This window comes from Chenopodium quinoa, unplaced genomic scaffold, assembly GCF_001683475.1.
Source record: "Chenopodium quinoa cultivar QQ74 unplaced genomic scaffold, ASM168347v1, whole genome shotgun sequence".
In the NCBI taxonomy this organism is placed as follows: Eukaryota; Viridiplantae; Streptophyta; class Magnoliopsida; order Caryophyllales; family Amaranthaceae; genus Chenopodium; species Chenopodium quinoa.
The window spans coordinates 3,846,317-3,860,290 of record NW_018743593.1 but is presented as its reverse complement, the minus strand read 5'-3'; the positions used below and the strand labels follow the sequence as shown (position 1 = coordinate 3,860,290).

Sequence of the window (13,974 nt, the reverse complement as noted above, 5' to 3'; positions counted from 1 at the left end):
TTTTTGTGTGACGACTTAATGTAGATCTGAAGTATCCCAATTTTCTTTTCATTAAAAACAAAAATGTAGATCATGAGGTACTAGTAAATGTGAAATACTGAAATCCATTAAAATACAATTGAGAAAGAGTCTTTAGTTTTAGTTGACTGCCAACAAATTCATATCAACAGCTGTTCTATATTAAAAAAAAAAAAAAAAAAAAAAAAAAAAAAAAAAAAAAAAAAAAAAAAAAAAAACTTTCATTGAATCTATGTTACTCCATTATTTAAAAAATAAAAATAGAAGGCAATAACCATATAACTGAGATAGTGTAACATATAAAAATGATATTACCATAAACATTAAATAACACTGTCTGAATATACCTACCATATCATAAATCCTCATTTATAGCATTTAGACAAACACAAACAACAATCCATCTAAAAAAAAAGAAAGAAGAAAAAACTCAACAAAAAAACATGGAAGAAGAGAAACAACAACAACAACAACAAAACTTTGGTAATTATTATCTTAGTAACATGTTGTTACAAGGTCCTTGTGAATTTCTTGATGAATTAGTATCAACAATTCTTAGATGTTTAGGCCTTCAACAAGATCATTCTCCTCCTCCTACACCTCCTACTACGACTACAACGGATGATGATGTTGTTGCTGCTTGTACTGATGTTACTACGACTATTCCGAGTTCATCCTCAACTACCGTGATCGACAACGATAGTGGTGGTGAAGATGGGGGTGAAGAGACAACAATAAGTACTAGTGTTGGTTCAAGTGGAGTTATTGTGATTGTTCCGAGTTCAACGCCTTTGATGGATAATGGTGAAAAAGGAGAAGATGAGACGACTTGTCCGACTCCGGAAACACCAGATGTAGGTGGTGGTGGTGGCGATGATGGTGGTGATGACGGTGGTGGAAGTGCAGGAGGAGGGGGTGATTATTTTCCACCTACAGACACTGTAAGTCCACTTAATTTATTCTTTTTCTTTAATTTCTATATGAATTTATTTAATAGTATCATAGTAGTATATGCAACCCTATTATTAGGCTAATATACTGGACTATTTGACGATTTGATGGTATACATATGATTCTTCAATTTATTTCTCCCATTATTATTGTTTTATAATTAACCAAGTTACCAAGTAGTGATTCCTCATCTTTAATAATTATTATAATTGTACTGTACATCTAAGGGTAACAATGAATTTAAATACTAGTTTTTTTTTTTTTTTTTTTTTTTTTTTCGGGGAGGGGGTGGGGGGTTGTGGTTGTTGTGGTTAATTGAAACCAGCAATTGATTGAATAAACACAATAAAATAAAAGAATAAAACTAGAGTTTAAATGGTTGTGTATAAAATTTTAATTAGCTTTTTTTTTTTTTTTTGAAAGCAAAATTTTAGTTAGCTTCATAATTACTAGATTGATCCCAAGCCATGCTCGGTTTTGTAAATTATTGACAATTGAAATATAAAAGTTTCTAGAGAAATATAACATAATAGTTAATTATGAAAAATAAAATATATATATAATGAATTTCCTTTGCAAATTAATGTTTCAATAAAAAAAAAATAGTGTAAATTTCCCTCTAAAAAAAACTCCAATTTAATATAAAGTAATGGATTTTTTTAATTTTTTTTTTCATTTTTTAATATGATTTGAGAGCGAGGGAAGAATAAAAAAATTTAATGGTCCTAATTAATGTCTTATGGAAGCTTGTTTCAAAAAAAAAAAAACTTATGAAGATGAACACATTTATTTTTCCCAAATGCATAATTGTAAAGTACATACTTTTTTTCTTTTTTTTTAAGAAGCTAAGTAATAAGAAAAAGTGAAAAAAAAAAAAGCATTATTAGTTTATTACTCATCTTATTCTCATATTTGAACGTTTTGGTACAAATACTATATTACTAAAAGGCATCAAGAGGTTTACTAGATCCTCTCCAATGGTGAGACTCAAGTGAGTATTTTTAGGAGAGAGATAGAGTATTTTTTGCAATGTATACCAATAAGTTGGTATCTAAATTTAGGGTCTGTTCTTATTGACTGAACTGAACTGAACTTATTAATTAGTGATTTTTAACTACGGATTAGTGATCTTTGATTATTTATTGATTATTTATTATTATACATATGTGTATATACAAATATACATATTAAAATATTTAAGAAAAATATACTATTATTGTTATTATTATTTTTTTATTATTATTATTATTTTATTATTATTATTATTATTATTTTTATTATTATATATTGATTATTATTATTATTATTATTATTATTATTATTATTATTATTATTATTATTATCGTTGTAATAAGAGCTTAAAAGAATGAAATTTGGCTTTATATCATTAGCAATATCATTACACATGAGCTGAGCTGAACTGAACTGAACTGATTTGAACTGAACTGAACTGAGCTAAACTGAGTTGAACGGAACTGAACTGAAATTCAACGTATGAGAACAAACCCTTAGTAACTCCTAAAGAAAGTTGCTAAGTTTGGATATTCAACTTTGAGTCTCATTTGATAAAAAGTGTGGGCCCTTGTTAATATTCTAATATATTTTGTAATTTATTTAAGTTTTACCTTTTTTTTAATTATTTTTTAATCCTATAATAATTAATGGGTCATAAATTAAAAGTGACATTTGTATATTTTAGAGAGTCTCACCATTGAGAATTTAGACTTCATGAGTTGCTAAATTAAGAAGTGGGTATGGTATCACCATTAAGGGTAAAAAAAACAACTCATTCTATATTTTGATACTCAAACTTGAGTCTCACCATTGGAGATGGTCTTATAGGTTATTTATTAATCCACTATTATTATCACTACCAGATTGTACTCGTGTTTATGCACCATACAAGACAAATTAAAGTAAATCATAGTACATATATTTTTTTTTTTAAAAAAAACATCTTGACAATAATATATAGTATGCAGAGAGAGTGAGGGATAGCTCAAGTGGTTAGAGCTCCCCTCCCGGTCTCAGGTGATCCTGTGATCGATTTTCATCACAAAAAAAAATTATATAGTATGGAAAAGTTATTGGCCGGGAAAGTATATCCAAAAAGAAAAATATGGAGATAGATGTTACATTGCAAGATCGATTTATTTTATTAAAAAAATAAAACAAATATTTAGACCCATGGATTTTGAGCATGGATGATTTAGAATAGTGGTTGAAAGTTAAAAAAAAAAAGACTCTAGAATGAATATGTAGATTATTGTTGTTTTTGGTTTTTTTTTTAAAAAAAAAATTATTGTTTTTTTTTTTTTATTTTTTGCTAAAATAAAGCAGTTTTAAAAAATTATCTTTAATCATGACAGGATTGATCATGATTCATGAATATTGAAATGGTTGAGATTGAAAAAAGTTACAATGACTACGGAGTACAATTTTTTAAGTAGCCATTGAAAAGTCTTCCCTTTACACCTGTAGAATCAATTTAATTTTACATTAACTGATTTGACTCTTTATAATTACTATTTGTAAGAAGTAGAATATACTCTGTATTATAACAACTTTATAACTAACACTTTGTTTAAATAAAATGTGCAGGAGGGAGGCTTAGTGCCGCAACCAAAGCAGAGTAGAATCAGGGTTCCACCAAGGCCTGGAGTTAGTACTGGAAAAGGAGGTCAAACTCACTAAACTAACTACTACGACTACGAGTACGTACGTACCTACAAGTTTCTCTTCGTGCCACAAACTTTCATATGTGTCTTTCCCAGCTCAATAATTTCGTGATATCCTTGGGAGCACCGTGCCCTAACCTCTCTTGTAGGTGTGTAATGTTCGATTAAAAAAAAAAAAACATAATCTCGTAAAAACTTGGCATCATCAGTTATTAATTGAGACAAAATGATGCAGTAGTTCATCATATTTTTATTTTCAGTTGTGCGTGTGAATAGTGAATTATGGCTTGTGAGTGTGTATATGATCTGATGATGATATGCAGAGATTATATTCAAGGACAACCCCTACCCAAAAATATTGTGTAGTTATCAGTTATGTGTGAGATTTATCGAAATTTATACTTCGTAAGTTCGTATGTGTTACCAACTAAGTTAAATTTTTAGCTTGTTTAATTTAATGTAGGAATCCCGTCAAAAAAAAAAATTTATGTAGGAGTACTCTGATGAACTTGTACATAGCTAATTCCATAGATTATACTATTTGATAAACTCGCTCATTTACCTTACCTAATCATTTAAAAAAAAAAAAAACGGAAGAAGTATGTGTGTTCCATAGATTATACTGTGTGCTTAAAAGGTATGTTGCAACTTGCAAGTAAAAAAAACAAAAAAAAAAGAAGAAATATGTGTATAAGATTAATTATATTGGCAATATTTTTATACCAAAGTATTATTTATTGATATAATAACGTCATGTCAGGTAAAAGTGGCTAAAAACGAATTTTGGTTGTACTTTAAAATGTTTGGGTGACTTTTTTTTTGTTGTAATTTGCAAAAATTGGCTTTGATGGGTGTAACACACAAAATGAATACTTTTATTGGTTATAGAATTTTATTATTCTAATTGTGCATTGGTAAAATAATTATTAGTATAATTTTTTTGAATAAATCAATTCATTAATAAGAAAGGACTTCTGACATCAGACATCTACAAATGAAATTTAAATTAACAGATACATAAAATTGAATCAATTAAAGGTTTCCTTCATCAAAACTATGATCATTGAAAAGATCTTACACTATGGTATATCCCTTGCACTCATCACTGAAATAGGTAGCCTTTTTGGATACACGGTCTAACGATTTGTTGTATCCGCAAGAATGATTATTATATGATTCACTTGAACGTATTTAAGAATTGGACAACCGTAACGATTCAAAACAAATTTTTACCATGATAATAGGGCAAAAGATGATTACGTTTTTTTTATAAGCTCTAGCACACAAATAAACCCTAACGAAAAACAAACAACTGTTCGTTTGACATCACTGTGGTTTTCTGTTTTTTGGTTTTTTGTTTTTCAAAATCATATAATATATGTCATATAATGAATCAAAAATTATTCAAACTTGTTAAGATCGTGATAATTTTGAAAATTGACAACACAAAAGTGAAAACACCCTTTTCTTATTTTTTGTTTTTGGTTTTTTGTTTTTTTTTTTAAAAAAAAAAAACTAAAAACTAAAAATAAAAAATGATGCCAAACAAGCCCAACTAACAAAAATTAACGATTTCAGGTCATCATAGGAAGATACACCACCACAGGGAGATGGACGAATATCGATTTATACTGGTGTAGATTTTTATTGAAACCTTAAATGCAACGCTATAGAAAAACAAGAAAAAAAAAGAAAAAAGGGGGCAAAAATTGTCTAATTTCTAGATGAAAAGAGGAGAGAGGAAGGGACTTTTTTATTTTTTTTTCTCTTTTTTCTAGGATTATTTTATATTATTAAACTAGAAAATTATATTAAGGGGGCAAACATATCTATTTGTATCCATATTTTAACTACATAACATGGGTTTTTGCAGAAATTAAATTTATCATGCATAACGACCTCCGACAATTTGATGACCCTGTTCTAACTATAAAAATTAGGTCCTTAAATTTGTAAAGGACTATTTTTAAAGGTTAAAAATATTATTAATATAAAATGACTTTTTTCGTTAATAAAAGTCTTTTTTTAGTACATTACTTCAAATTATAGAGGAAAATATTCATCATTTTATTAAGTTTAATAATAATTTAATAAAACAACAAATAAAAATGTTTTATTTAAAAAATGTCATCCTTCTAACATTCTTTGAAGCAAAATCCGTAATTATATCTTCATAATTTTTTTTTGAAATAATATCTTCATAATCATTTAGGATGATTTTTTGGGTTTTAGTTTGGAAACAGTGGTCTTTTACGGGGAAGAAGGTGAACAGATAAATTATGATTTTTATTTTTTTAATGAGTCAGCATTTTTAAAAATAAAAAATAAAAATTATGGGGCCATAATTTTTAGGGATCTTGTTTTGTGAGTGAGAAAAAACATGTTTAAAGCCAAGCCTGATAATGACCTTCAACCATTACAATTGATGGCACTAGGTTAAGAATCCTAGGATGTAAACGTAATATTTTTGCACCAAAAACTGAAGTATATAAATAAAAACAAATTAAATAATAATGACCAAACAAATAATATAAGTAATAAAACAAAATTGTTCCAATAAGCTAAGCAAAAAAAAGAATATACTACGTAATTAAAGTTTCACAACAACAAAACCGGGACGAGTAGCAAGAGGAGGAGGCTCGGGACCGCGATGTTGTGCAGCTTCTTGATAATTATCGACTGGTAATTGGAAGACCCAAACTTGAACTATGTCTCCAACCTTAAGATTATTATTACTGCTTAAAAAAAAATTATTCCAATTTTTTCCATTCAGAACATACCAGTCGAGGCTTTCCCACTCGGTGAAATTTAGCTGGCTTACGATCAAATTACAGTTGAGTTGTATTACATCTACTGTCACGTTTTTACCAATATAATCTAGATTTACGTCACATCTATTTTTGGGCATTGACAACCGGTGCATATTCTTATTTAAATCAGAGTCACTCAACTCCCTTTGGATCACAAATTTAATATCAAACCCGCCCAACTCATTAATTTTTTGTCTGACTCGATCTGGTAGTTGAGGTCGTTCTTGTGGTAGAGCCTTCTTAGCATGCAAGGGACAACTAGTATCACCTTGATTACGATGAGGTTGAACTTGTGGTGAAACAACTTTAACCGCCGTTAATATTTCTTTCTTTTTCTTCTCATGGTCAAAAGCCTTCTCACAAACATCAACCAAACAATCAAACGGAGAACGATGAGTACCATCTAACTTATTAACTTCTTATAATCTTCTTCGCTTATTATATCCATCCTAAAATAATAATTCTCTAGTGTTTGACTCAAGTTGCTTGGTGTTATCACAGGATTAAGAGTTTTTTTTTGTAATGAAAGGTTTCTTAGAATTTAGATGGAAGTTAAATCAGTTTAATTTATAGATATTCGATTATTTTTAGAAAACGTAATCCGAATCAAATTATATACTACGTATTTGACTATTTACAATAGGATTTGTGTATGAAACTATTTTTTTTTTTTTTTGAAAAAAGATAAAAATTTATAAGATAAAAGTTTATAAGATAGAGTAAAAAATCGCCCACTTTATTGCCTTCTTTGAGCAAATACGGAATATTAGAAATTATAAAATAAAAAAATAAAAATGAGGGAATACAAACCCCTGCCAAAACCCTAGATATGTCCTCTTTCTCTTTCCATTTCTCGCAGTTTCCCATTGGAGCGCACTCCTCCTTCTCCATTGATTCATCTATCATCCATTGAAGCAGCTTTTGAGGTATTATGTTGTTTTCTTTTTCTAATCACCAATTTTCAATTTCACATTTTAGGGTTTACCGTCAATTTAATCTTCAGTGTTCTCAATTTAGGGTTCTTCTTAATTCGATTATTCAACTATTCTTTATATTTATTAAACTCGATTTCGTTGCTTGATTTGATATTTGAATCAAATTTGCGTTTAATATTAGGTTGGAACTGTAAAATTGAACCATTTCCCCCCAAAATTATGAGCTTAATTTGATGACTGAATCAAATTTGGTTGCTAATGTGTTGCAGAGCCTTATTTACAAATGTGATTGATATCCTAATTTCGAGTTTGATTTATGTATATCTAGGGCTGTGTTTGATTCGGTTTATGTTAAATGTATTTGAATTTCGGTTATTAAGCATCCATCGCTTGAATTGATTGGCATTGTGTACTAATTTGTAATTGTTTTAAATGTAATGCAGGAAGATTAGAAGTTCTGATTATAGGAGTGTGAGATGAAAACGGTGTCGGGGAAAGTATTATCTTGTAAGCCCGTCTCTATTTCGAAAGCTGCGAAAGTTCTGTCAAAGTTTGTGTCTACAGACAATGGAGCATCCCCTGCGTTTGCTGCATATTTGAGGCGCGCTTCAGCCTCATTTAGTGAACTTGCTCAGCTTCATAAAGAGCAGAAGAGTTCAGGAAGTCGACACAAAGTTAAGAAGCAACGTTCACATAGTAGTGTCACTGAAGCGACTGTTGAGTCTGTATTGACTCAGAGTAAAGATGGGTTGCTGGGGAAGGAGTCAAGTACGAGCAAGAGGAAAGAGGTTCGAGGGGTGAATAAGAGTGAAGGAGAAGCCGGGAGTATTGAGGATGATGGGGAGACTAAGAGGCATAGGAGCAAGAACAGGGGAGAGAAAGATGAGGGGAAACATATTGCAAGGGGGAGTGCAATGAAGATGGAAGTTCCGGAAACTGATGGGATTGCGGATGGAAATGCGGAAATTGTAAGAGAGGCTGGGAAGAAGTCAAAGATAAAGAAGGAAAATAGTGAAAGTGGCGCTGTTACCATCAAAGATCAACCTTGCAGTGATTATGATGCTATCAATTCGAGTGAGTTGAAGAATAAGGAATCAAAGAAGAAGAAAAAAAGAGATAGTCTTGAGAAGGGAAAGCATGATGTTGCTGCAGATATTAAGAAGGAAGTTCTGAAAGATGAAGTCGATGAGCAAGCAATTGAGAACGAAAAAAGTCAAAGCAGCAAGAAAAAGAAACACAAGAAGGATAAACATCATGGTGATCAATCTGATCATGCTGCTGTTAATTCGACTAAGGTCAAGAATGAGGTAGAAAGTTTTGATGGAAGTAAAGATGGGAAGAAAGAAAAGAAAAGAGATAAGCGTGAAAAAGAAAAAAGTGATGATCCTTTAAATACGGAAGAGGAAAAGAAACAAAAGAAAAAACGAACTCATGAAGAAAGAGATATAGAACATGTAGGCAAGCTTGAAATTGAGGCAGCCAACAACCGACAGAGAAAGAGGAAGCACGAAAGTGTTGTAGATGAAGGGTTAGAGAATTCACAGGAGAAACATAAATCAAAGAAAAAGAAAAGATGAAGTAGACAATTAGAATACAGTGATTCTTGACATTTGTTACACCAATTTTGGCTTAAAAAAATTTAGTGAATATCTTTTGATTGTGTTCCTATTAGATAGATGACTTTAGTTGAGTTATAACCTTGTCTGAATTTTGGAACATGTCCCTCTTAGTATTATAATTTTTTTCTGAATTGTACCTTTTGCCTTGTGTTATCAATTTGTTTCAAATCAATTATTCAGCCATGTTAGCTGTCCATCAATTCATTTCAGACTGTAAACATCTATTTTTCAGGTTTGTTTTGTGAAGGGGAAACCGAGTCTACACCATTTGATATTTCTCTATTTATTTATATATACTACCTCCATTAATTGTTATCAGCAACTTTGGAGTATTATTTGAGAGATATAAAGTATTCCAAAGTTGTTGATAATAATTAACGGAGGTAGTATTAATTTTGTATAAGGTATGGAGGATCCTCACTGAATCTCAACCCTTATGTTTCTTAGTCCACCTCTTAATTGATCAGACATCCCTCCTTGGTAATATGAAATACTCTTTAGTAGTCTCTAATGCTTGAATTGCAGATTATTTGTATCCTGTTGGTAAATAATTCCAATGGGAGCAAGTTGTTGCACTTGAAATGCTGTCATAAGGTTTAATGGTATCTGAATAGAAGGTGGCATGCCTTTTAGGCCTGTTATGTAGATTAAACAATAGTTTTGTGTAGCCTGTGAACATTAAAGATGATTCATGCATAGAAAGCTAATAAACTTTCAGAATACACAGGAACTTCTAAATTGATGATGCATATTTGGCTTGTTGCATTGATGGTTTTTCTTTGTTGTTTGTTTCCAAACTAATGCTAAGTATGATTGTAATCGTCTCTGTTGCAATTTCATGCTTATTTTTACTTTTTCCAGGGTCGACTACAGATGGATCATAAGATTCTTCTCTCTTGGTTACGCCTTTTTTCTGATGCCTGGTTTTTCACTAAATTTATTCAAGGTTTTTCTGTGAAAGATTGTGCTAGAAGTATGTTGGATTTATTATCTGTGTATTGTTTGCTAGCTGAACCGTGGTAACTCCTACAGTCGTGTATAAGCACTTCGTTCAAGTTGTATCCACTGAGGTATGTGACTATATGGTGATCAACCTAGAAACAGGCATGTAAACTGTTATTACTAATTGTGCCTGAATTTCTTCTGGTTTGGAACATTTTCTTCATTCATTGTTTTTGAATTGAAGATGAAATTTTTACAGTATCTGTTGAAATTGTTAATATGGTGTTGCTGATTTTTCTAGTTTCTGCTGGTTGTTTGTTTTGCACTGTCTCAACTATTTGAACTGGGGGATGCTCTTCATAGTTTGAGAAATAACCTAGATGACCCTTTCAATAATTCAATGTTTTGCAAAGCTAGGATCCCACCCTTATAAAATATGTCAGACTTTTTTTTTAAAAAGAAAAATTTCATGTCACTTGTAGTCTTGTAATCCCAATTTTATGTCTCTTTGTAGGCCCTGTTCTTTTAAGCTACTTTGCTGTAATCTGCTCTGCTTTGTAGTTTATAGAAACCTCACCCTGCTCTGCTTTGCCTAGAAGCTTAAAAGAATAGGGTCTTACCCTGCTGTGCCTAGAAGCTCAAAAGAATTTTATATTTTAGGAGTATATTTTTTCCTCTTTTTAGACAGTTTGATAATGCTTTTTTTTTTGTTGTTATTCGTCGCTCCCATTTTACCGAGTAACGCTCCTTTTTTTACTTGAAATTCCAATTTTACCCCTAATATTTAAATACGGTTTTTTCCACTTCCCGACCAACATTTCTCACTTTCTTACTTCTCTCTCTAACTCTCTTACTCTCTAAAACACTCTAAATCTGAAAAAAAAAAATCTTCCAAATTTTTTTCTTCATTTTTAAAAAAAACAACAATCATCAAAAACACAAAAAAAAAGGGAGATTCGAGGCGAATAAGGCTGACATTTGGAGGGAGGAGCTTTGGCGGCGGTGGAGGCAGCGGTGGAGGCGGCGGCGACGGAGGCGAGCAGGTGAATTTTTTTTTTTTTTTTTTAACTACGGATCGTGGAACTTCCGCCCAAAAAATCCGGAAGTTCCAAGGAGGATCCGGAAATTCCAGGCGGATCCTCCTTGGAACTTCCGGATTTTTTGGGCGGAAGTTCCAATTTTTTTTCCCGTTAATAATATGGTTTTGTAATTTTTTATTGTTAATTTATTTTTTTATTTTTTTTTTGGATTTTGTTAATTTTGATGTTATTTTGAAGTGTTATGGTTAGTATTATTATTATTGTTATTATTATTGTTGATATTATTATTATTGTTGTTATTATTATGGTTAGTATATTTTGTACTGTTATTATTTTTAAAAATATGATTAGTATTATTATTTTGTTGATATTAGGGTTTTTATTATTATTGTTATTATGGTTATTGTTGTTGTTGTTAATTTTTTTTTTTTTTTTTTTTGGATTTTGTTATTTTTGTTGTTATTTTGAAGTGTTATGGTTAGTATTATTATTATTATTGTTATTATTATTGTTGATATTATTATTATTATTGTTATTATTATGGTTAGCATATTTTGTAGTGTTATTATTTTTAAAAATATGATTAGTATTATTATTAAACTAAGTTCATATTAGGGTTTTTAATATTATTATTATTGTCATTAGTAGTACTATTATTAATATTTTTAATTATGATTAGTATTATTGTTGTTGATATTAGTGTTATTAATATTGTTATTATGGTTATTGTTGTTGTTAATTTGTATTTGTTGTTGTTGTTGTTGTTGTTGTTCTTGGCCTTCTATGGTTGTTGTTGTTGTTGTTGTTGTTAATTTAATTTTTTTTTTGTTGTTGTTATTACGATTATGATTGTTGGTGTTGTTGTTTTGATTATTGTTTATTATTATTATTATTATTATTATTATTATTATTATTATTATTATTATTATTATTATTATTATTATTATTATTACTAAAATCGGATTTTGTACTTATTTTATGTAGATCGAGGGTTCTGGTGCTCAACATGCAATATCACGACGTCTGAATGCGTCTGTTAGGAGACAGACATCTCGTTCAGCACCGCTTCAGCCCGAGCAGCAGCAATACGGGTCTACTAGTGGTTGGTCGGGAGACCAACAGTCTGGTAGTAGTCGGCCCTTGTACTCTGCAAGTGGAGCACCCATATCTGACGAGGAAGACGAATGTTCAGCTAGTCATGCCGGTGACCGGGATGAAAAACAGGACCCTCAGGATTAATCCTTCGTGACCGATCACATCGCAAATACCGATACGGCCGACCATCTCTGGTTTTGTTATAAGACGATTTCACCAATATAAATCCCAATTTTATAGAAACACCATCAGCCCATGTAACTTCATCGTCAAATGTAAGAAAAAACTTATCCGTGACAAAATTCCCACTATAATTCACACCGTCACTGCCTTCCTCAGATTCCATATCCTATACAAATTAAACAAAACATGGTTTATGTCAAAATAATAATAATAAAAACAATAATAACAATAATAATAATAATAATAATAATAACAACAATAATAATAATAAAAATAACAATACTAATAATAATAATAAAAATAAAAATACTAATAATAATAATAATAACAACAAATACAAAACAATAACAATATTAATAATAATATTAAAAATAATAATAAACAATTATAACAACAAATACAAAACAATAATACCATAACATTAATTACTAATTACTAATAATAATAATATTAAAATTATATTTCTACTAATTAATAATAAGAATATCAACAACAACAATAATAATAACAACTACAACAACAACAATAATAATAACAACTACAACAACAACAATAATATCAACAACAACAACAACTACTACGATAATAATAATAATAATAATAATAATAATAATAATAATAATAATAATAATAATAATAATATTTTCAATAGTAATAATAATAATATAAATAATAATAATGTTACAAAAAATAATCAAATTACTAATAATCATATTAATACAAAAAAATTACATTCATTATCAAATACTAAATCACAACAATAATCACAAGACCACGAAAAAAAAAACTTAATTAACATTAAAAAAAAATAAACGTACTTAACATTTAAAAAAATAAAAAATAAATAAACAGGGACATCCGCCTAAAATATCTGGATGTCCCTAAGTACTTCCGCCTAAAATTTCTGGATGTACCATGGAAGATCCGGATTTTTCAGGCGGATTCCTACTTCCGCTTAAAATTTCCGGATGTTCCATGGTACATCCGGAAATTTTAGGCGGATGTACCTAGGACATCCGAAAATTTTAGGCGGATGTCCTATTTGCAGAAAATAAAAAAAAAAACCAGAAAACTTACAAAGTGTTCCGACACACTCTCCAGCGTACGAATGTTCCACTCGCCGTCCATGACCCAAGACCCGTCGGAGAATTTTACGATTAATTATTTTTTTTTTTAAAAAAAAAAATTAAGGTGGTCGTGGGGACCGATTTGGTTTTAAGGTCGTGGGGACCGATTTTGGGAGGCTCGGGATAGCAAGGTCGTAATGTGAGGGGACCGTTTCATGTAATGTGTCCAAATGGGAAACAAGGTCCTTTTTATAACAAAAATTGCATAAAGGGCATAGTTGTCCATTCAAGTCAAAATGGGAGGGTTACCCGGTAAAAGGGGAGCGACGAATAGCAGTTCAGTTTTTTTTTGGTCTTTAGAGAGCCACAAGGGCGGGGTGAGAATCGATTCCAAGATCTCTTGAAACCGGGAGGAAAACTCTAACCACTTGTGCCATCCCTCACTCTCACAATGCATGTTAGATAACTCCAAATCATTTTGTGAGGAAGCATAAAATCTTGAAAATACAATTACTATTATTTCACCAAATATAATTATGAAATACTTTAACTCCCGTGTAATGCAGACCAAATATTATAAATGATTACAATGATTTGTAAGTAGCTCAACAATTTTTATTTACCGGTTATATGGTC

At 30.3% G+C, this 13,974-nt stretch overlaps 2 protein-coding genes across 2 annotated transcripts; both read left to right on the top strand.

The window, feature by feature from the left end:
• The first annotated feature begins 236 nt into the window (after nt 1–236).
• LOC110682813 (hormone receptor 4-like) lies at nt 237–4,056 on the top strand. The gene is made up of 2 exons (XM_021859158.1): nt 237–959; nt 3,571–4,056. The coding sequence occupies exons 1-2, from the start codon at nt 462–464 to the stop codon at nt 3,661–3,663; spliced, it is 591 nt and encodes a 196-aa protein (XP_021714850.1). The 5' UTR covers nt 237–461; the 3' UTR covers nt 3,664–4,056.
• Nucleotides 4,057–6,986: 2,930 nt separating this feature from the next.
• LOC110682812 (DNA ligase 1-like) lies at nt 6,987–9,183 on the top strand. Its single transcript, XM_021859157.1, has 2 exons — nt 6,987–7,383; nt 7,836–9,183. Exon 2 carries the CDS (start codon nt 7,869–7,871, stop codon nt 8,967–8,969), a length of 1,101 nt encoding a protein of 366 aa, XP_021714849.1. The 5' UTR covers nt 6,987–7,383; nt 7,836–7,868; the 3' UTR covers nt 8,970–9,183.
• The last annotated feature ends 4,791 nt before the right edge of the window (nt 9,184–13,974 follow it).

Coding starts and splice junctions, on each gene's coding strand:
- LOC110682813 (XM_021859158.1), top strand. CDS start 462: ATGGAAGAAGAGAAACAACAACAACAACAACAAAACTTTGGTAATTAT. Junction 960..3,570: donor ATTTTCCACCTACAGACACT/GTAAGTCCACTT, acceptor TAAAATGTGCAG/GAGGGAGGCTTAGTGCCGCA.
- LOC110682812 (XM_021859157.1), top strand. CDS start 7,869: ATGAAAACGGTGTCGGGGAAAGTATTATCTTGTAAGCCCGTCTCTATT.